Genomic DNA, 19,098 nt, shown 5'->3' with positions numbered 1-19,098 from the left:
CTAAAGTCCCTATGGAAAGTGACGGCACAGAGAGGACCTAGAAGAGAGAAATCTGCCTACCACCGTACCTTGGGTTGCCAGTTGGTGTGCCGGGTCCAGTACGCAGTAAGGTAACGACGAGAAAATACCTCCCGTCCCCTCCCCTCCCATGGTGGGCAGGTAGGTAGGTACCTAAGGTAACCTATAGCAGGCCAACCCTAGCGGCTCAGGGAGATCCGATGCTACTGCACAGAGCAGTGCGCTGCCCCCGCCGGCGTGCATCATCCATGGATCCTCGTCGTTCCCGCGTCCAGTTCAGTGTGCAGTGAGGGAGGTTCAGGTCTTCCGCTCCTGAGAGGGACGACCGGGAGACTCCACTTGCTCCTCTAGGCCCCCTCCACTTTTGTTTTTCCCTCTCTCTTTTTTTTTTTTTTTTTCTTGCGCTGCTGCGGGCTCCTTGCACCTTGCTCCTTGCGCCGCCTGTACCGCAGTACCTGCCACACCCCCCTCACTCCCCTCCCTCCCCCCCTCTTCCCTACCTTGGTACCCTCCTCTCTCTTGCGCCTTCCTCGCCGTGACATGTCCCTAGATTCCTACCTAGTAAGATAGTAGGCAGGCAGGCAGGTACCGCAGTACCTCCAACCGCAGCAGCTGCAGGTGCAGCCACCAACACCTGCTTCCACTGACAGCGACGTACAGCGTACAGCGACAGGCCCCCAGATCCAAAGCCCCAGGTCTGCCCTGGAGTCGAGGGAAACGACAGCTCGGCCGATTACTATAACACCCCACCACCCTCGCACCACCACTTTCACCTCTCACCCTCCTCTTCCCTCCTCACGAGCTCTTCGTCCACCGTTCTCTTCTTCTTATTCGCGGCAGCAGGCGTGCAAGCCAAAATATCCCACACGGCGTCAAATTCCGAGGGACCGCCCAGCTCCGTCATATCCTCTTGTTTCCTTTATTATTCCTTTTCCCCCCTCCCCGAATATCCCCAGATTTCTTAAGGGCACCTAGCACACATCAAGACATATCCCACAAAGACCGATACCCTCCCATATCAAGACCAGAGAACCACCGGATACCTCCCAGGGCCCGCCATATCTACGACACATCTTGCCGCCACGCTTCCTCGATTGGAATATCCTCACACTTCCACCGCTAACATGCCCGTCCAACTGCTACCAGCCTCTGCGGCGGCTTTTGCCCCCAGAGCCTCATCAGTCAACGTCGTGCTTGGCTCCAAGGTCGAGCCGTGGTTGACCCAGACCCTCAAGCGCATCAACAGGATCAAGCGTCCCCTCAACAGCGTCCCCCAACACCAAAGGTGTCTGACCGAGACCCTCTCCTCCCCGAACGCCATCTGGACCCTCACCTCCATCATGCTCCCCAAGGCCCCGGAATCCGAGCTGCGCCAGGACTCCAACCCTCTGGTCGAGGCCGTCTTCAACTACCAGCTCCTTCACATCGAGGCTTACATCGTCCACGTCGACATGGTCCTGCGCAACGAGGTCGCCTTCAAGTTGACCACCGACTCAATAGAGGCTCTCGTCGAGTACCACAAGGAAATCCACTGTGTCGACAGCAAGGCCAAGACATACGACTGGTCTGAGAAGGACCAGCAGTGCAAAAAGATGCACGACGACTTCGTCCAGGCCATCAACAAGTTTGTCTTCAGGACGCACGTTTCCGCCTTGGAGGGTCTCGAGGAGGATGGTGCTGGCGAGCTGCTCTCCGGTAAGAGCGAGGAGGTCAAGAACAACATCATGGGCCTGATGAAGCCCCTGCTTCCCCCTCCGCCCCGTGTTGTCGATGTCATCAGACAGCCTCCCCTGCTGCCCAGCTCGCCCGCCAACGCCAGCATGTGGTCGCAGCCCACCACCCCGGCCAGCCTTGCCGCCGTCGACGCTTGGAGGGTGCTGCCCTCAAGCCCGAGTGTCACCTCTCAGGACTCAACACCCATCTGGGCCAACATCGGCATGAGTGAGGTCCAAATACCCTCGCCCACCCCGTCCTACAGCCAGCCCTTCTCCACCGCCGGCTTCTTCTACAGCTCGCCAGGCATCACCGCGCCCATCCCTGCGTTGCCCCTCCCCAGCATGTTCACCCCGCAATGCGGCGTGAGCATCGGCTATGGCGGTTTCGGCTGGGATCGCTACCAGGAGTACACGACGACGATGTGACAACCAGCGCCCCCCGTCACTGCTGATAGCTACCCCGTCGTCACGACCTCATAGCATTGCCTGGCACGTTTGTCCATGTTTCCCGGCGAAAAGTTGAAGTCCTCTCGATCTGCTCGGCATAGAACCAACACTCAAGGCATCTCGGCGTTTTGCATCAACAGGAAGGGGGAGCGAACGGTGTTACGGAAACTCGCGCGCAAGATCAACCAACTCAACAAAAAGATATAATCTCGGTTTTCCTTTGTCGGCAGCAAGCGAGCGTTTGATTTTTTACTTCTGTGTCTTTTCGATATCCGGGGAACAACAACCACCACTCACTACGCCGCAAGCTCGGTCACCTTTCATTCGAAAACCATCTCACATCATGGCTGGGTCCGGGGCGGGCATTTGAGTGCATTTACATTTGGGGGGTTTCTCGAAATACGGCGGCTTGTGTCTCTTTTCCCTTTTTCTCATTTTCCTTTGGGTCTTCTCCAACTAAATAAGAGGAACACGCAGCAATGCAACCCCCCACCGCACGGCTCCAGGCCTGGAGCCGAGACAGAAGAAACCGACACACACAAACCTTGGATTCTCGATTCCTCCGTTCTGGCTTTTCCGTTTGTTTCTATTTTCATTGGTTCAAGAGGCTTTCTTAGAGATACCCCCATCGGCATTACACTGGATCGGAAGATACCATTACCGCTGCGCATCTGCTTTCTTTCATTTCCTTGGCTTGGTTTCCTGTCTTACGGATGATTTACGACGACTCTTTCACGACCAATGACGAATATTCACGACTGCGCGACTAACGATACGAATCAAGACGACGTCGCTTACCCGGGCTAGATGCCACGACACGCGGCTCTCTTGTTTTTCTTCGATTCGCAGAGACTATTCGGTTTTTTAGGTTTTGACGGCGAAGACTTGCAACCCGGACAGGATCCAATAATGGCAACGTTTCTCGCGCGGAAGGGTCGATTTCGCAACACAATCATCGCGTAGCCGAGACTTGGCTGTATCTGAGATACAGCCGTCGAAGCGGACACTGGCTTGTCGACAGGGTCCTCGCTGCTGCCTACCCGCATTTGGGGGTTGGCTGACACGGAAGTGGAGGAGAGATGGGACACATCAACAAAAAAAACCAAAGAAGCTGGGCATCACAAACGAGAGTTTCCTGCCGGACAGGGACACATGGTGCAAAGCCCTCTTGTGCCATAGCCTCGGAATCTGCTCTTCACGACAGCACTCTCCCCCGCCCGACGTGGCGCGGGGCCGACGAACCCGACTACCCAGACCACACTGATTACCCCACGCGGACGCCAAGTACGGCATGGCGGATTCCCGCTAGACGGGACCGACATGAACGGAAAGGATGCGCCGGGATGGGGGTCAAAGTGTGCAAGTCTGGGGTCAAGGGAGGTCGCGCCCTGTGAGCAGCTTCGGGTCAGGGGGGTTTGTGGTCGGGGGACGGTGAGAACAGGCGACATGCCGCTCGCCCTCACGCATGGCCTCCCCGCCAACCGATGGGTAGACACTACTCGGGAGAGAGCATAAGAGTGCTCGAGGCAGGGATGGGAAAGCCGCATGGGAGACTCTTTGGGTGTGTGTGATCCGCTGCGCGGGTCTCGACATGCTCAAGCTCCCCCAGGAACAAGATTCTACGGTAGAGGTGCGCTGGGAAACTTTTTTGAGAGGAAGGGGAATATAGGCGACGAGGCGGACCCTGGAGGTTTTCGGCCCGGGCCTGGATAACACTGCTCAATGGGTTTATTTGATTGCATTTTTACGTTATTAGTTAATTCGAACAAGATTTTGTTCACCAACTTGCCGGTGTCTCGTATGCGCGCTTATGTGAGGGTGACTGATGGGGGGCGCATGGAGAGGACGGGACCCTGAACCTGACTTGGGCGAAGAAGAACAAAAGTTGGGATGCTTGCATGTTCACGCATTGTTGGGAAATCGGGACAAGATCTGCCCCTCCAAATGCGTTGCATTCTCAGCTTTCTCAGCTTTTGGGGGAGACCTAGGGGGGGCACGGGTTGCGTTGGCCAAGGTGGTGTTCTACCCCAAAGGCCCCGCCCCTCTATTTTGGGCATCAACGGAAAGAAGGAGGGTTCTGACAAGCACAGCTGGGGTAAGGCAAAGGTTCAGACTTTTGTGAAAAGTTTGTCGTCGTCGAGATGCATGCATGCATGCATGCAGACGGGCACGCACGATGAGAGGGCAGAAAAAAAAAAAAAGAGGAAAAGAAAATTAAGGGTCCCGGAAACCGGTCTGTCGGTCGGTCGGTCGAGTCGGGTGGCGAAGGTTGCGATGAGTAGTCAGGAGAGCATCAGCATTTTTCAAGTCAGCACTCTGCATGCAAGGCATGACGGTGGAAAAGCAAAATATGCGGTTAGGAGCTTGGCCTTGGGCTGGGCGGATGATGGTCATGGGCAGGCGTGGGAGTGTCCAAGACTGAAGACGAAGGAGAAAATGCCAAGTATGCCACCGCAACGACTGCTACCTGTCAGGCAGCAAGCAAGAAGAGAAGAAAGAAAAAATACGAATGCCATCCTTGGCGATGCGTTGAAGCTATATCGACCGCTGCCGATTTCCTAAATAGGTATCTGGCCGTCACGATTCCAAGACAGATCGTGTAAGTGGTCTAGATGGAGGGCTGTAGAGCTAGATTCGTGCTGCCCACCACACACACCCCTTGGCCTCTTAGCCTTAAAAACTTGTGAGGAAAACGAAGAACAGACAAAAAAGGTGGGCGGGCTGTAACAGAGACAGCCCGACCGACACCAGACATTGCTCACACACGGACAAGACACGCGAACGCTGGCGCAAGAACTCAAGAAGGGGGGGTTTTAACATGAGGCGGAAGTTCTAGAAGGCCGGGTTCATGGATCGATGCGTCCGTCCGTCGGGTACTGCGCGGTCGGGCGGTGGTGACACTGGCCAGAAAAGTCTGAGCGGGCCTTGTGCTGATGGTCTGCCAACTGCCTGTCCTGTCTGCCCCCGGGACGCGGTGCGTTTGCTGGATCGTCGGTGTGGTGGTAGGAACAACCCAAAGGACGAGGCAGGGCAGAGCCGGCTTACACGTTGCGCGAGGAGTGACGGCTCCGTGTGTAACATGCACACCACATTTCCATCCCACAGTCCCCCCACCACCGCCCAGAACACGGACCAACTGCTACTTTGCCAAAAAGTCGGCCCTTCGCCCGTGAGGGGTGCTGGTTTGGCTGCCGCCCACTCGCACGGACGGCAACGTCTGAACGCCGGGGCAATTCTAGTCCTGTCGACAGGCAAGACAGATGTAACGGCGGCCAGATGGGTTCAACCGGTCCCCGAGTCCAGGCCAGAGGTTTCCGGATATCGTTTCGCCAGACGCGAGAGGCACGATGAGACCCAAGGACAGCGAGCTGCAAGCACCTCGGGCTCGGTAACCATGATTTACCTATCTGCCAGGCAGCGGCTGTTGAGAAAAAAAGAAACAAAAATCCTAAAAGCCAGGCTTCCCTTATTTGATATATAGAATTTGGGTTGGCAGCTATCACGTTTGATGGGGGGAAAGGGTCGGGCGGAGGGAGGGTGGTTGGTGCTCCATGGTTACTGGGCATGGCACCATCCGGCGCTGGACTGTTTGAGGCTTCGCGGAAGTGTGAGTTACGCGTCCTGGGGTAGAGCGCGTTGAGAGTAACGTCGCATGGGCGTTTGTAGGGGTCGTGTTGGAGGCCAAAGTTTGAGCTGAAGAGCTTTTTTTTTTCCTGCTCCAGAAGGGCTAAACAGCGCAACAGGCTTCCAAGGGTTTGGGCATTTTGACTTTGCTCCTGAGAGTTGTAGTAGTAAGAACCCAGCTCGAGCGTTTTGCAGCTTTGCATCTAGCCTTGCGCGGCGCATGAAGCGTTACATGGAGGCTACGGGCTCGCTGTGCGCATAATCAGAAGGGGGGAAGTTTGCTCTGCGTGTGGATTCAACTTTTTGTTTCTCGTATTTAGGCGTGACAGACCGATGCCGGCCAGCAGGAACTTTGCAAATGGGCAGAAATGCGATTGTGAGCCTAACTTTGCAATGCCCACATCTAGATCTTCGTACCAACAGACACTCGTCTCCCGTGTCGGCATTCGGAGACGGACAAAAACGATGTCACAGAAGCAAAGAAGCGTGTGCCAGATGCTCGATCCCTGCCTTGCAAGGAGACACTGAGAGGCAGGGAGGGTGTGGCTTGCCACTCACAGCTGGCAGGGATGAGAGCCTGAAATGCGGCTGAGCATCCCAAAGAGGATGGTGGGGATCGCCTCTGCCGTCTGTGCCCCCCGGCTCGAGTACGTACCCATCCCGGATTGGCGCTCGGTGGCTGCCGCGGAGCCGGGGGGTTGAGGGGCTCTGAGGCGGTGCAGCTGCTCCGGTACCGTCGCACTTTGAAACGAAACATTTTGTGGGGAGAGAAGATCGCGGTGCGGAGACGCTTCGCGCCCGTATTGGTCGAGATACGAAACCGGGGCCTCTCTCCGGAAGGAGCTCCGGAGGGGACAGCCGTTGGCACCGCTGCCACTTCTGCCACTCCCGAAAAGGGGGGGAGGAGACCCGCGGATGTGACCGAGACTCAATTCCGCCCTGATGCTCTTTGTACTGTCATTGGTCCGCGGGAACGAGCGACGAGATCTGACGTGGTTTGGCGAGGGGATCGTGTGGGAAAAGGGATTGGACACCCGTTAGAGGGGATCAGCGGCGCCGAGTTTGGGGTCCATTGAAGATGAGTCGGTTCAGCGGCCACGTCCCAGAGGGGTTTGACAGGTCGGATGGGAACTCTGGCCTGGTGTTTGTGTGAAAAGGGCACACGCTGCATATTCTAGGTAGCAGCTACTTGGACGCACGATATGCGCCTAGCCACTATGGGAGGATATCGCCCGACCTGCACTGTGGCTGCTTAGTTAACATTTAGCACCAAATATGCGATCCCAATGGTGCAGTCGGCCGAGTTGGTGCTTGCAGTATACAAGTTGGACTCGCCGTCGAACCCTTGGACCTGCGTCCGCCCGAGGCATCTGCTCAAGGATGACCGGGCTCGGTCTTCTGTACCATCGAGTCGCCGCGTCTCGATATTCGCTTCTCGCATCCCGACAAATGGAATTCACGTCCATCGCCCGGCTCCGGGGTCGCCTACGCGGAGATTCGATGGGCCGCTGTCAGACGCCATTGGCTTGCAGGGGACTAACGGCCCGGATGACGAACAATGTTGGTGGTGGTGGCGTGGCTCGATCCAGATGCTGATTGCGGGTGGCATCCGGGTGCCTGGTAACAGGGACGTAAATATCGTGGGGGCTGCTCTGCTTGGATCCATGTGCCTTGCATGGTGCTTCGTGCCTGGAACAATCATTAGCGTACGGTCCGAACGTTGTCTAGTTTGACAAATACTCGTGTAAGATAGTGTTTCCGAAGAACACGATGTCTTCACGTCGAAAAACTCGCAAAGTCTGATATCCGGATGCTCGATCCGCGGTGGAACCGGCGTTGGATCGCACAATAGCACTGAGCCTCCCGAGAAAGGCAATACAAACGTGTCTCAGATTCGTATTCGTTCTTTGTTAGCCACAGCGAATGGCAGCTTCGTTTGTTTGAGCATCTGAGAAGACCCGTTTGGGTCAAATTTAGTGAGGCCGCGTTGTTTTGGTTAAGCCAGAGTAGATCGCCGCTTCGAAGGTAAAGTGGCAGGTGGCTAAGGTACAGACCTATCTGGCACCCGGTGGAAGGCAGGTCCTTCTGGGCCGAAAAGGCAGCCAAGGAAGGAGGACGACCATAAGTGCGGTGCGCCTCCCTTTGAAGTGAATCGACAGCTGCCCATGCGCGTTTGAGTAGCACAGCTGAAGTTGGGCTCAGCGAGACACCTGTTTGTTAACAAAGGATTTGATGTAAAGTGACAGGTAGATTGAAAAGAACCCCACCTTCCCATAACTTGAGACCCTGAAGCTCAGTGTCCAGCGTATCAAAATGACTTGCGAGGTACCTAGACGCGTGGCGACTTCCCCCAGACGCATTCTCCCAGTCGGTCCAATGCTGATTTTGGGTTACTTCCTGACAGCCTGGTTTCATAGAGGCCAATATTGAGGGAGCTCTATGAATGCGTTGAGGGCATAAATTGTAGATACTGGCGGATGACTTGATGTCGCAAGACAGCTTGGCATTTCACCGGGGTCTCTATGTGTCGCCAGTGTCCCCCGTGACAAACACAGAGAATTGAATAACATAGCACGAAAACGAATTACGAATCAGAATGGATACTGTTCTGTATAGAATATAGGAGGCGTATTCCGTAGTCGAATGTGTGGGGCCGGAACCTCACCTTCGCCCTAACGTCCTTGATATTGAACCTAGCAGCGCTGGGCTCTTAAATACGAAGCACATGGTCTAGCTGATTGAGTCTTCTTTCAGAGAAACGTAAACAAAAGTCGTTTAGCTGAAGTTGACAAATCCAGTTCGAATCTCACTATCGAAAATTATAATACAACTGATCAAGAATAAAAACGTTGTGGACTGGAAGTAAAGAAACTCTCAGCAGCCAGTTGAGACTGACTTCGGCGAAAGCCCCAGCCACAAAAAGAAAATCCTGTGCACATTTTTTTTCTCTGTGATGTTTTCTTTCGGTCACTTTTGCGCATTTTTTTTTTTTTTTTAGGGTGGGGGGTTCTACAATCTAAAATGGTGATAGACGTATGTTTCCTGCTTCTGTCACGGAGCTGGGTGTCTATCTAAGGGCCGTCGTAGCTTTGGTCGCCCTTGCTTACCTGAGTGGCTCCTTTAAAAGACCAGTCTCTCCTGGGAAAAGTCAGCAACCCCTCTCCATAAGTTCTCAATAGATAATTTGTAAATAGGCAAGGGGTTCGGTCAGAAACATAGAGGTCGAAATGAGTATTAGATGCATAAATGCCAGCAATGATCAGACGGCCGACGGTTGTATTACTTCCATCGATGAAAAAGAAAGGATGTCACCAATTCGTTGTAATTACAGTCCTTATTCATTACCTCAAAGTATGGGCTTGGGTTTGGGTTGAGAAGATGAACTTAGCCGGACGAAACTCACTTCATCCTCACCCGACTGCAGAATGGGCTCGTCCAGGTCTCCGAGGATGAAATCCAGCATTTGATCCAAGATGAATTCGGGCTCGTCGTGGTCGTCGACTTCCTGAATCGGCTGCTCTTGGTTATTCTCCGCCTCGAGAACGGGAATGTCCGACTGGTCGTCATCCTCGTACTGCTGGAGTCCCTGCTGCTGGAGCTGAGCTTTCTCTTGCGCGCCTCGCTGGACCAGTTCCAACCATGTCATCATTGCCGGCAGACCTTGGGCGATATCCTCGTTCTCGACGATTGGCTCGTTGTTGGGGGGGTGGTCGTGGGCCGGGGGGCCGTCTTGTTCCTGAAAAGGAGGCATGTTGCTGTTCAAGTCATATGTTAGCAAGGGCCAGAGAAAAAGAAATTCGAACAGGAAATGAGATGTTTTTGGCAGATGCGATGGAATTTTCTCACTTTGATGTTTTCTCTTCTTGTTACGACGAGAAAAAATTGGTGGTGGTGGTGGTGTTGTTGTTATGATCGAGTGCGAGTGTAAGTGAGAGGGGGCAGAGGGAAGGCAATCGAGAGATAGTGGGGCGTCCCGACGCAGCTCAGCGTAACGGTCGAGCTCAGTGTCTTTGCTCGTATTTCTCTGTGGCAGTCAATACTTAGGGATTTTTATTTTGCAACTTCCGGCGAGGCACTCCGGTGTGCGGTCTGGGGCCTGCAGCCTTTGGGTCGTCGCTCAGCTATCACCGGGCACGTCTTGAGATTCCCGGCAGCCAGTTTCACTGATGCCACATAAATACGAATCTTACTTATTACTGAAGGCTGCATGGGTGCTCTCTTACTGTCTCTTTTGAGAATCAGTGAGTATATGAGGCAGGGCGTCCCGAAGCACTCATCAAGCCGCGCTGCTGTCTCGTTGCACTATTTTGTCATTTTCTTTCCCCCCCACACACGGGCAAATGAAGCCGGTGTGCTGTATTACATGACGAAGAGAAGAAAATGAGAGTAGATGCCCAGAAGTCGACTTCCTTCCAACGGCGAAAATCTTCGTGGGTGTCAACGACGACGTTCTCAGGCTCGAAATTCTGACCGCGAATCGTAAGCAAGTGTTATTACAGTTCATGAGTGAGCTTGAACGGATCAAACTCACTTCTCCCTCGCCTGGCTTTGGCCCGGACCTTCAAGACTGCCGTCTTCTTCTTACTTCGTTCTGGTCCCGGCCCCTTTAATACGTGGAGCGGGACGCTGGGTCAAAGAAAGCGGGACAGCACTGTAGTCTAAGATAGGCCGATAGACAAAAAGCACAAAGAGGTCGTTCAGGGTGTAAGGCAGGCAGTGAGTCTTGGGCCTTCCTTCCTGCGTGGGCAGTGGGCAAGCTGGGGCAGGCACGGGGTGGTCACGCTAAGCGAGACGTCACTTCTCCAGACCTACCGCGTCAACGTCCTCCTCGCAAGTTCCTGGCTACAACACCACACAACACCACACCACACCACACAACGCCAAGGTATCTATACCACGCAAACCCTCGCGATGAGTATGATACCGATCCAGTATAGCCTCGCGGCTTGGGGTGGTGGCCACGACGGAGATGTCCGCGATGCGGAACAGACCGCTTACCTCCACCGAACTCGACACTACCTCCACGCCTTTTGGCCGAAAGAGTGTGAAAAGGCGGGAGACACCTCAGGTATCGCTTGCATGATGGTGCTGGCAAGACACATGAACAACGGTATCACCGACTACAACGAGGTTATCCCAAATCAAGAGGGTTCCGGATCGATCAGACTGGAGGAGGAAAAGCGCAACCCGCTGCTGCGACTGTCATGGAAGGCGGTCCCCCTGCAGACAAGCCAGCAGTACGAGATGCTCAAGAAGGAGATGGTTCAGGTGGATGGCAACTACAAGAACCAATACTCCTTTGACTTTTGGAACAACTCGGAGTTGATGAGCAAGACCCTCTGGAACCGACAAACGTATCGCCTCTTTGGTTCGATGATGGCGAAGAGCGAAACCGCCGCATGGGAGGCTGCAGAGTCACCCCGATCCCAAGTCATCGAGATCGACAACGCCAGGACCGGAAAGACCGGTTTTGACGTGTTCGCAGCCATCAAAGAGAATTGTGGTTCCTTCCCGCTCGAGGGTACGGAGACTGGAGAGCGATTGGACTTCGCCTGGTGCCCGGAGGTCATTAGAGTCCGATACACCCCCTCAGCCCGCGACGAAAAGCATCTGGACGCTCTACATTCCTTCAACGTCAAGCTACCCTATGGCGTAGACTTTCCGGAGAAACAGAAGTATGAGCAGTACAACCTCACGGCAGCGGTCCGACTCAGAGGAGCCGGTGTCTACCAGGATGATAAGAGGGACCGCATCCGACTCTTCGCGGCAGGCGGCCACGACATCTACCCAGAGGATCCCTCCCCCTACGCCGACATGAAGTGGGACATTGCCGAGTACGGCCACACGTACTGCCTCTAATACAGCCGAACGCGGGCGCACCGGATGCCTCCTCTCACCGACATCGAACGACAAAGCCGAGATGCCTGCGACGCGGGACGAAGAAGCGCCGAATACCGGAAGATCTCTGAGATTATGTCACGCAAGGAAGAGGGCGACAAAACCACCTGCATCTACGACATGATTCATCCCGAGTTGCGGAAGAACTATCCTCAAGAGAGGAGGGTCGTCGATATGAGCGGCTTCCGTCCCTGGCCCAGATCGCGGAGGCGGGTCCCTCCCGCCGTCGCCCCAGCCCCCCCGGAGGTCAACGAAGACGTCGAGATGAAGGATGCTTCTGGTCCCATCACCCCGCAAGCGAAGGACAAAGAAGTCGACATGTACATCTTGTCTGGCCCCGACAGCCCCGAGGACGACGAAGATGAAGTCATGAACGATTCTTCTTTTGCCGACAAACCCGCGCCAATCATTCCGCAAAAGCGACCGGATTCTCACAACGACAACGAAACTGCTAAGAAGAAACGGAAGGAGGATGATACCTCCAATCCAACGGCACCCAAGACACCCAAGGAGTCCAAGGGATCCAGGAAGTCCAAGTCGTCCAGGTCTAAGACAAGGAACCGGGGCCGGGATGCCAGGATGGCATTGGGAGACAGTTCGGATCAGTAGCAAAGCAGCCAGCCTTGTTACCACCAGCGCTGTGGTCGGGATGCAGCTCAGATACGTAGCAAAGCAATCAACTCTGTTACTGCTGCGGTTGAGAGACAGTTCAGAAACGTAGCAGAGCAATCAGCTCTGTTGCGCCAGCAGACTAGAGTAGCAAAGCAATCAGCTTTGGTACTGCTGTGGCTGAGAGACAATCCAGACACGTGGTGGGGCAATCAGCTCTGTTACGTCTGTGATTGTGAAAAGTAGCCGTACATAGCATGAAATACACACTGGCATCAGCTTTCTTCCTTCTTGTGACCCCTTGCTCCGCGAGACTGTCCATTGAACCTCGCAGAACACCGTGATAGATTTGGCCCGGATGATCTGTAAACGCCATCTAGTACCTCACTTGTATCTACGCTGAGTTCCGAGTAACACTAATTTTCGAAGGCACGAGCAACAATCGCTGTCGTCCTTGCCGTGTTCTTCCTTGCTATCTATCCTGTCGTCGTCCTTAGCGTCATCTATAAACCAGCTGTAGCCCTTTTTTTTCTTTTTTTCTGCGTGTCTACTTTTTTCTTTCAAAGGGCCCACAAGTCCTAGCATTCTAAAAGGCTTCTTTTCTTTGATTTGGTGAACAGCAGCAAGAAAGACGTGTTGACTGCGCTGGAGCAGCATGTTGTTCTCGTTAAAGGTCACTCCTGTCTTCTGATTGGTTAGAACGCCGGACGGGCCACCCCCTGTCCCCGTGCCAAGCACCGATTTTGTGGGACCAACGACCGAGAAGCAGCAAACGCAGGTGAGTCTCGAAAATTACTGACCACGCTCTCACCTGGGACCTTTTTTTCCCTTTCCTTTTTGATCTTCATCAACAACACGGATTTTCGTGAATTTGGTGAAACAGCAAGGACGACAAAATGTCATCATCGCAGCCAAACCCCGACTCGGGCGAGAAGCCCACTAAGAACGACAATCGCGCCGAGAACTGGACGCCCAAGGATGACGCAGACGGCTGCGTCACCAGAGAAATCTGGGTCGCAATCTACACCAAGACCTTTGAGGATTTTCTGGGCCCTGAGATCCAGAAGATGTGGAAGCGCGGTATCAACGAGGTGTACGGCTGGGCCCGCAACACCGAGCATCTCGCCTGGATGCCCCGGCGATACGTTGCGCACCAGGTCCTGAAGTTCTGCGCATTTTCACTGAGTAAGTTCATTACACCATCAATGGTTCATCTCGCTGACACCGTGACAGACTTGTGCGACAACAACACCTGGCCGAAGGACTTTGGCCCTGTCGTCATCCAGGATGCGGAGAAGGCAGATCTCGACGATGGCTACCGCGAGTGGCTTGAGATTGCGGCCAAGATCGAGAACGAGAACACTGCCATCTTCAATCACAACCCAGAGACTGAATTGAAGAAGAAGAAGAACCTGACGGAGGATGAGAACCCGAAGGAGAGCCAGGACATTGAGAAGGAGGAATGTTCCGACCCAAAGCAGGAGAATGACTTGAAGCGCAAGTACCAAGCCGATTCTAAGCAAGAAGAGCATGCATCCGCCAACAAAAAGAGGAAGTCCGACACCGAGCAAAACTCCCAGATGAACAAGGACTTGCAGGTTGAGAACACTGCCGATCTCAAGCCAAATGCAAGCAATGCCCCGTCGGCCCCTGAGGCGGCCAACACCCAGAAGCCGATCGTCTGGACTTCACTCAACAGCAAGAAGGATCTTGAGACCTTCAATATCCCTTACCGGATTGCTGAGGCCATCGACGGAGGTAGGAAGGAGCGAGAGGATTTCTTCCAGAAGGCTTTCCTCCCTCGGGATGAGCAAAGCCTGCCTGGAGAGGGCTTTGCCGTGAGAGTTCCGTCCAATGTTCAACAGACGAGTCTCTTTCGGAGCGCTGGCCATATTCAGCTTGCAAACAGAAAGATAAACCCGGCGCTGCAGATTGCCTGGCTCGACTACGAGGGAGAGACATATCTCTTAAGCTTCAAGAGGAACCCGGACGACAATGTCATGGACCTTCTGGATGACTACGTCATGATCTGGGTGGGAATGAAGGAGTACTGCCGCCATCTACGAGTGCGGCCCGCGAACAAACACGTCCAGCTAGCTGACTGGCTTGCTGAAAGCTTTCGCACATACGGCATGAGGACCATAGCACTCATGGGCCTTCATTTCAACAAGCTGGAGAAGGATGATGAGGATAGGCTTGCTCGGTCTCTTGAAACTGAATGCAAGGTCTCGGATGTTCCGCATGATTGCAGCCCGGAACAACACGATCACCACCTCTGGTTTGACGGACTGACCGACCCAAAGAATGACAGCTCTTAGAGTGGCGTGAGCCTATGAGCCACGAGAGTTAGAGGTGTTGGGCGTGGGCCTGAGAACACGATATACCGTATGTACTGTTCGTCAGGCCAGGAAGTACTAAGACAGATTGGGCTGCAGAGTATATCAGACTGAGTATGAAAAATAGATATTCTGCCAGACGCTCCATTCGATGCAACGTGACTTGTGCAAATTGACGACGAATGCTAAGTATGCAATAGATAACCAAGGTAACACCTAAGACGACAGGCAGGCATTAGGCCCGCTACCTACGATCACCTCCTGTTGTACTTTGGTCAGCAAGGGATCATAAGTGCTGTGATCATAGGAATCATTTAGGATGTTGACAGCAAGAGAGTACGACTATCATGATCAACTCTTATACGGATTCGAGATATCTAATCAATCTCAAACATCTGCCCGTTAAATCTTGTAGCGCATGTGAGCGCGTTGGGAAGCCGTTGCACTCACTACCTGTTCGCTATCGCTAACATACTTTCCATCTTTGTTGATGGAACAGGCATGGCAGCAGGTATGGCAGTAGGCATAGCAATGGGCGTGGTGATGGATGTAAAGATAGACATGATAGTAGTCTAAATGTGACGATGGGGCTGAACACAAACGCAAGAGTTTTGGAAAGCTAGAAGGATCAGTATTACATGGGAAGTCTTTTTCCCCTGAGCAAAGGCAAGGATAGTAGAAGCAAATGAGAACATTCTCAGGAGCGTATGAAAAGCGTGAATTTAATTACAACTAAGGGTTCAAGGCGATCATTTATCAGGCTGAGTGCGCTGTTTAGCCATTAGGCAAAACGGTACAAAGCGTAATCTACCTAAACTAAGGTGCAGAATAGTAGAGCAGAGAATATAAGGCGAAAACGGAAGGAATTAGCTGCGAGTATGCATACTTCTTCTTTCTATCCGACAGAAGCTGCCCACAAAAGGTTTGCAGAGGCACCAGGGAAATCCGCAAAGAAACAGAAATCTCAGTCACTCAGCAGCTTTGTTTTCCCATCGACACACACCCATCCACCACCGGCACCACCGACACGACAGTCAAAATGGCGACATACCGCAGAAAACGACAAAACAGTCTTGGGCCTGACGATGAAGCAATCGTCCAGAAAAAAAGCAGAGTCGGCGACGCCTACCGCGATGAAATGGCTGAAGATACTCACATGCCGAGTTTCATTCTCCGGGAAGGCGCCAGCGACAATTTTTCCGGTTCCATTCTCAGCGAGGATTTCACCAATCAAGCCAGCACTTTCTGCACGTCTCCAAACGACCCAAACGTCACCATCTTTCCGCATCAAACCCGCAGGAGGATTCGCCTTCCTAGGGTTGGTGATACCCGAAGCAGCGTATTTGATATGGAAGAATTGGATGAGGAAGAGGAGCGTGAATTCGGAGAACATCGCCCCCCAAAGAACGAGTCCTGGAAGACCAGGTTCTCCTCTATCCTTCGTCGGAGCCCGAGAATTCGCGTTCCTAAGGCTGGTGATACCCGAGGCAGCGTATTTGACATGGAGCAAATTGAAGAGGAAGAGGAGCGTGAATTCGGACCATACCGCGAGCCAACCGCCGGATCGTCTAGCAATGCCCCGTCTTCTGGCCAATCTCAGCAGGCCAGAGCTGGAGCCTTTCAAAGGGCTCGAGACCCTTCGCCAATTCTCAACCCTCGCGTCGTGGAAGGTGACGACAAGCGCTCGAAAGACGAGTTGCAGAGAGCCGTTTCCTTGGAAGAAGACGGCATCGCGAGCCACGAAACGATTTCGTCCTCAAAAGCGGCCTTCGAGACCAAATTTCTTGGCCAGCTCGCTGAACGGCTGGATATCACCAATGTCGTTGCGTTGAGCCCGCAAGTTATTGAATTCGCCGGCGAGAACATCTTGCTGAGCATCAGGAACTTGGGAGGCCCCGTCAGAATCAAGATTGAGAACGGCCAAGAGAAGGCTGAACCCCCTCAAACTCACGAGGCTCTGGCTTGCACAAGCTCTCGCGAGTCCTCATCCTCGGACACGGGTGATCGTGCCACAGAAGCGGAGTCAGTCCACGAGCATCCAGCTGGTGCAACTGACTCTGAGCTCTCCTCTCAATCTGGCGCTCTGCATCAAAGCCCAGCTTTCGATGTCGGGCCTGATTTTTCTCTGAGCGGCCAACAGGTTTCAGCCCCCAAGCAAGTAGCAGGCGAGCAGCGCACTTGGGCCAACTACGGCCAAGGTTACCGCAACTCGTCGACATACACCGACCAGCGCCCTCGAAGCTTCAGATATCACAGAAAAAAGGGTGGATACCTTGGCGGCAGCCGTGGCAGCCACAGAGGCAGCTACGGCTCTGCCCGAGAAGCTACGCACGTGGGTTTCGGAGGTAGCTATGGAGGCGGCAATGACGATGACTATAAGGTCGCTTACGGAGATGGCTACCACACGGAGGGTCACTATGGAGGTGGCCACCAAGGTAGCTATCTTCGTGGTTTTGGCAGATGGTCGCAATAAAGGCCAGGGCACTAGGCACGCCAGTCGCTACATTGGGAGAGGCTGACTTAAAGCTCATCATCTCAACGATGACACTGGGCATGTCGATCTGAAGGACACTGGCTCGGATTTCACCGACGCCAGGGAGGCCATCGCGAAGGGGGTAGAATCGAAGGACACCGAGTCGGAGTTACCGACGTCGGGGAGGTCATCGTGAAGGAAAAAGAGTACATGGACACCGGGTCGGACGTTACCAACGCCGTGGCCATCAGTAAAGAGAAGAGGGAGTGGACATATTTCAGTAGTCAGGCTAGCCGTCATGAATGTGAAAGAGTGCGCCCATGCGTAGAGTCCTATTGAAGGCTTGTCGTAAGGTGGAACGAACCCGAGCGATTCATCGTCTCCTGCTAGTAGTCTCAAGCCTTCCGGCCGTTCCCGAACCATTCCTTCAGAAGCGTGATTTCCTCGTTGGTGAGCGCGACTTTCTCAGTGCCGTGAAGGGAGATAACGTAGGCCACCAAGCTACCAGAACTGGTGGGATCCTCGCCGCGGGCCTCGAGGAGGGCGCCAGCTTTGGAGGGGTCGGCGACGAACTGGGAGAGGAGAGCCAGCTCGTCTTCGTCGAGAATCGGGCAAGGGTCGTTGTCGCGGTTGATGATCTCCTGGGCGAGAGTGTGGGTGTCGATCATGTGGCGCGGGGAGGGACCAGTGTAGGGGGCGGACTCAATGGCAGTGGCCATGATGATTGCGAGTGGTTTGGGTAGATTCTGGGTTGGAAACAGTTGGAAAGATGCTTGTGATGTAGTTGCTTGTTGACTGTTTGAGTCGGTCTGGAAAGGGGTGAGATTTTGGCGATAAAGAGCTCGGACGTCGCTACTTTATGTACTTGTCTCCTCATCAGCGTTCGAGGAGGTCACTCATAATCGACGTAGCTGGCTTGCTGGACTGAAACACTTGTTGGAAAGTGCCTCAGACAAAATTGTCACATTGCGAGGTGTTCGCGCAGATTTAGAGAAGTAACCACCCCATACGCGCCTGTCTCGACTAATGTGAGTGCCTAGGGCAGGCAACAACGAAAGTCCTCTGAAGCTGACCAGCGATGCATTTGTGATGAGAAGCCAGGGCCACCCCTCATTGGCCGGGTTCCCCAGCTTCACAACCAATGCATGAACAACCTCCCTGGGGAACTAGGCAGACGTTTTTGTAGCCCCGGTAACCAACACAAGCTACTTCAAAAAGCAGCCAACCGTTGGTTGATAACGGGGAAGATAAGAACGGAAGCGATGACCCGACAGATCGAAAGCGAGGGATGAGATGACTAGGCGCGAAATTTGATTGCACTGCTGACGCGATTGAAAGAGTTGTTGTTTGGATCGACTTGCGTGCACTCTGACAGCCAGGGTTTATGATGTTGTTGTAGATGTTGATGATTGCTGGACACGTTCAACCGGCGTGACTCTTGTACGCAAGGATTTGGCAGCAAGGTTTCCGACGTTGGGTCACCTTTATCCGTCAAATTGAATTCTTCGACTGAACTTATGATACGGTATGGTCTATCTCCATGAGTTTGGCCAGAAGGTTGCGCGTTCTAAGTCTCCCACATGTTCGTCACATGAACACGAGACGAACCTGGGTTGATGGCGGACTCGCGATCGAACCAACACCCTCTCAATTCCGGCTCGCCTCCAATACAGATTCCGACAGAATATCTTTTCTGCAACCGAGAAGTTTCGCAGCATTGTCTCATCACCGTTGCTGCCGGTGTAAAGTTCGGGGCCTAGACGTGGGTGGGCCGGCCCGTCGGTGTGGCTCGGGACCCGACTCCCAATTCTGGCAATCCCCACTCCGAACGATGCGGCCGGTGCTCTCGCTTTCGAAGTATGTTCATTATCCGAAGAGGCTGTGTTTGACGGATATCGAGTATAAAGACACATGCCGAAGCCCACGATGGGGAGGTTTGTTCTGCAATCCAGTACTAGCTCGACTCGCCAGGAAAACC

General features: G+C 53.7%; 7 protein-coding genes across 7 annotated transcripts; 5 read left to right on the top strand and 2 right to left on the bottom strand.

The window, feature by feature from the left end:
* Positions 1–1,142: 1,142 nt before the first annotated feature.
* Positions 1,143–2,159, top strand: COL26b_005696 (uncharacterized protein; the record flags this gene model as incomplete). The annotated part of the gene is made up of 1 exon (XM_053178535.1): positions 1,143–2,159. The coding sequence occupies one exon, from the start codon at positions 1,143–1,145 to the stop codon at positions 2,157–2,159; it is 1,017 nt and encodes a 338-aa protein (XP_053037546.1).
* A 6,765-nt stretch (positions 2,160–8,924) lies between these two features.
* Positions 8,925–9,555, bottom strand: COL26b_005695 (uncharacterized protein; the record flags this gene model as incomplete). Its single annotated transcript, XM_053178534.1, has 2 exons — positions 8,925–8,942; positions 9,208–9,555. The coding sequence occupies 2 exons, from the start codon at positions 9,553–9,555 to the stop codon at positions 8,925–8,927; spliced, it is 366 nt and encodes a 121-aa protein (XP_053037545.1).
* Positions 9,556–10,715: 1,160 nt separating this feature from the next.
* COL26b_005694 (uncharacterized protein) lies at positions 10,716–11,663 on the top strand (the record flags this gene model as incomplete). Its single annotated transcript, XM_053178533.1, has 1 exon — positions 10,716–11,663. The coding sequence occupies one exon, from the start codon at positions 10,716–10,718 to the stop codon at positions 11,661–11,663; it is 948 nt and encodes a 315-aa protein (XP_053037544.1).
* A 24-nt stretch (positions 11,664–11,687) lies between these two features.
* COL26b_005693 (uncharacterized protein) lies at positions 11,688–12,311 on the top strand (the record flags this gene model as incomplete). Its single annotated transcript, XM_053178532.1, has 1 exon — positions 11,688–12,311. One exon carries the CDS (start codon positions 11,688–11,690, stop codon positions 12,309–12,311), a length of 624 nt encoding a protein of 207 aa, XP_053037543.1.
* An 896-nt stretch (positions 12,312–13,207) lies between these two features.
* On the top strand, positions 13,208–14,629 carry COL26b_005692 (uncharacterized protein; the record flags this gene model as incomplete). The annotated part of the gene is made up of 2 exons (XM_053178531.1): positions 13,208–13,496; positions 13,545–14,629. The coding sequence occupies 2 exons, from the start codon at positions 13,208–13,210 to the stop codon at positions 14,627–14,629; spliced, it is 1,374 nt and encodes a 457-aa protein (XP_053037542.1).
* Positions 14,630–15,686: 1,057 nt separating this feature from the next.
* COL26b_005691 (uncharacterized protein) lies at positions 15,687–17,120 on the top strand (the record flags this gene model as incomplete). The annotated part of the gene is made up of 1 exon (XM_053178530.1): positions 15,687–17,120. The coding sequence occupies one exon, from the start codon at positions 15,687–15,689 to the stop codon at positions 17,118–17,120; it is 1,434 nt and encodes a 477-aa protein (XP_053037541.1).
* A 395-nt stretch (positions 17,121–17,515) lies between these two features.
* COL26b_005690 (uncharacterized protein) lies at positions 17,516–17,839 on the bottom strand (the record flags this gene model as incomplete). The annotated part of the gene is made up of 1 exon (XM_053178529.1): positions 17,516–17,839. The coding sequence occupies one exon, from the start codon at positions 17,837–17,839 to the stop codon at positions 17,516–17,518; it is 324 nt and encodes a 107-aa protein (XP_053037540.1).
* Between the last annotated feature and the right edge of the window lie 1,259 nt (positions 17,840–19,098).

This window comes from Colletotrichum chrysophilum, assembly GCF_026319265.1.
Source record: "Colletotrichum chrysophilum strain AFK26 chromosome Unknown scaffold_39, whole genome shotgun sequence".
In the NCBI taxonomy this organism is placed as follows: domain Eukaryota; kingdom Fungi; phylum Ascomycota; class Sordariomycetes; order Glomerellales; family Glomerellaceae; genus Colletotrichum; species Colletotrichum chrysophilum.
Note: the sequence above shows the minus strand (reverse complement) of the source record. Positions and strands in the feature narration are given on the sequence as shown.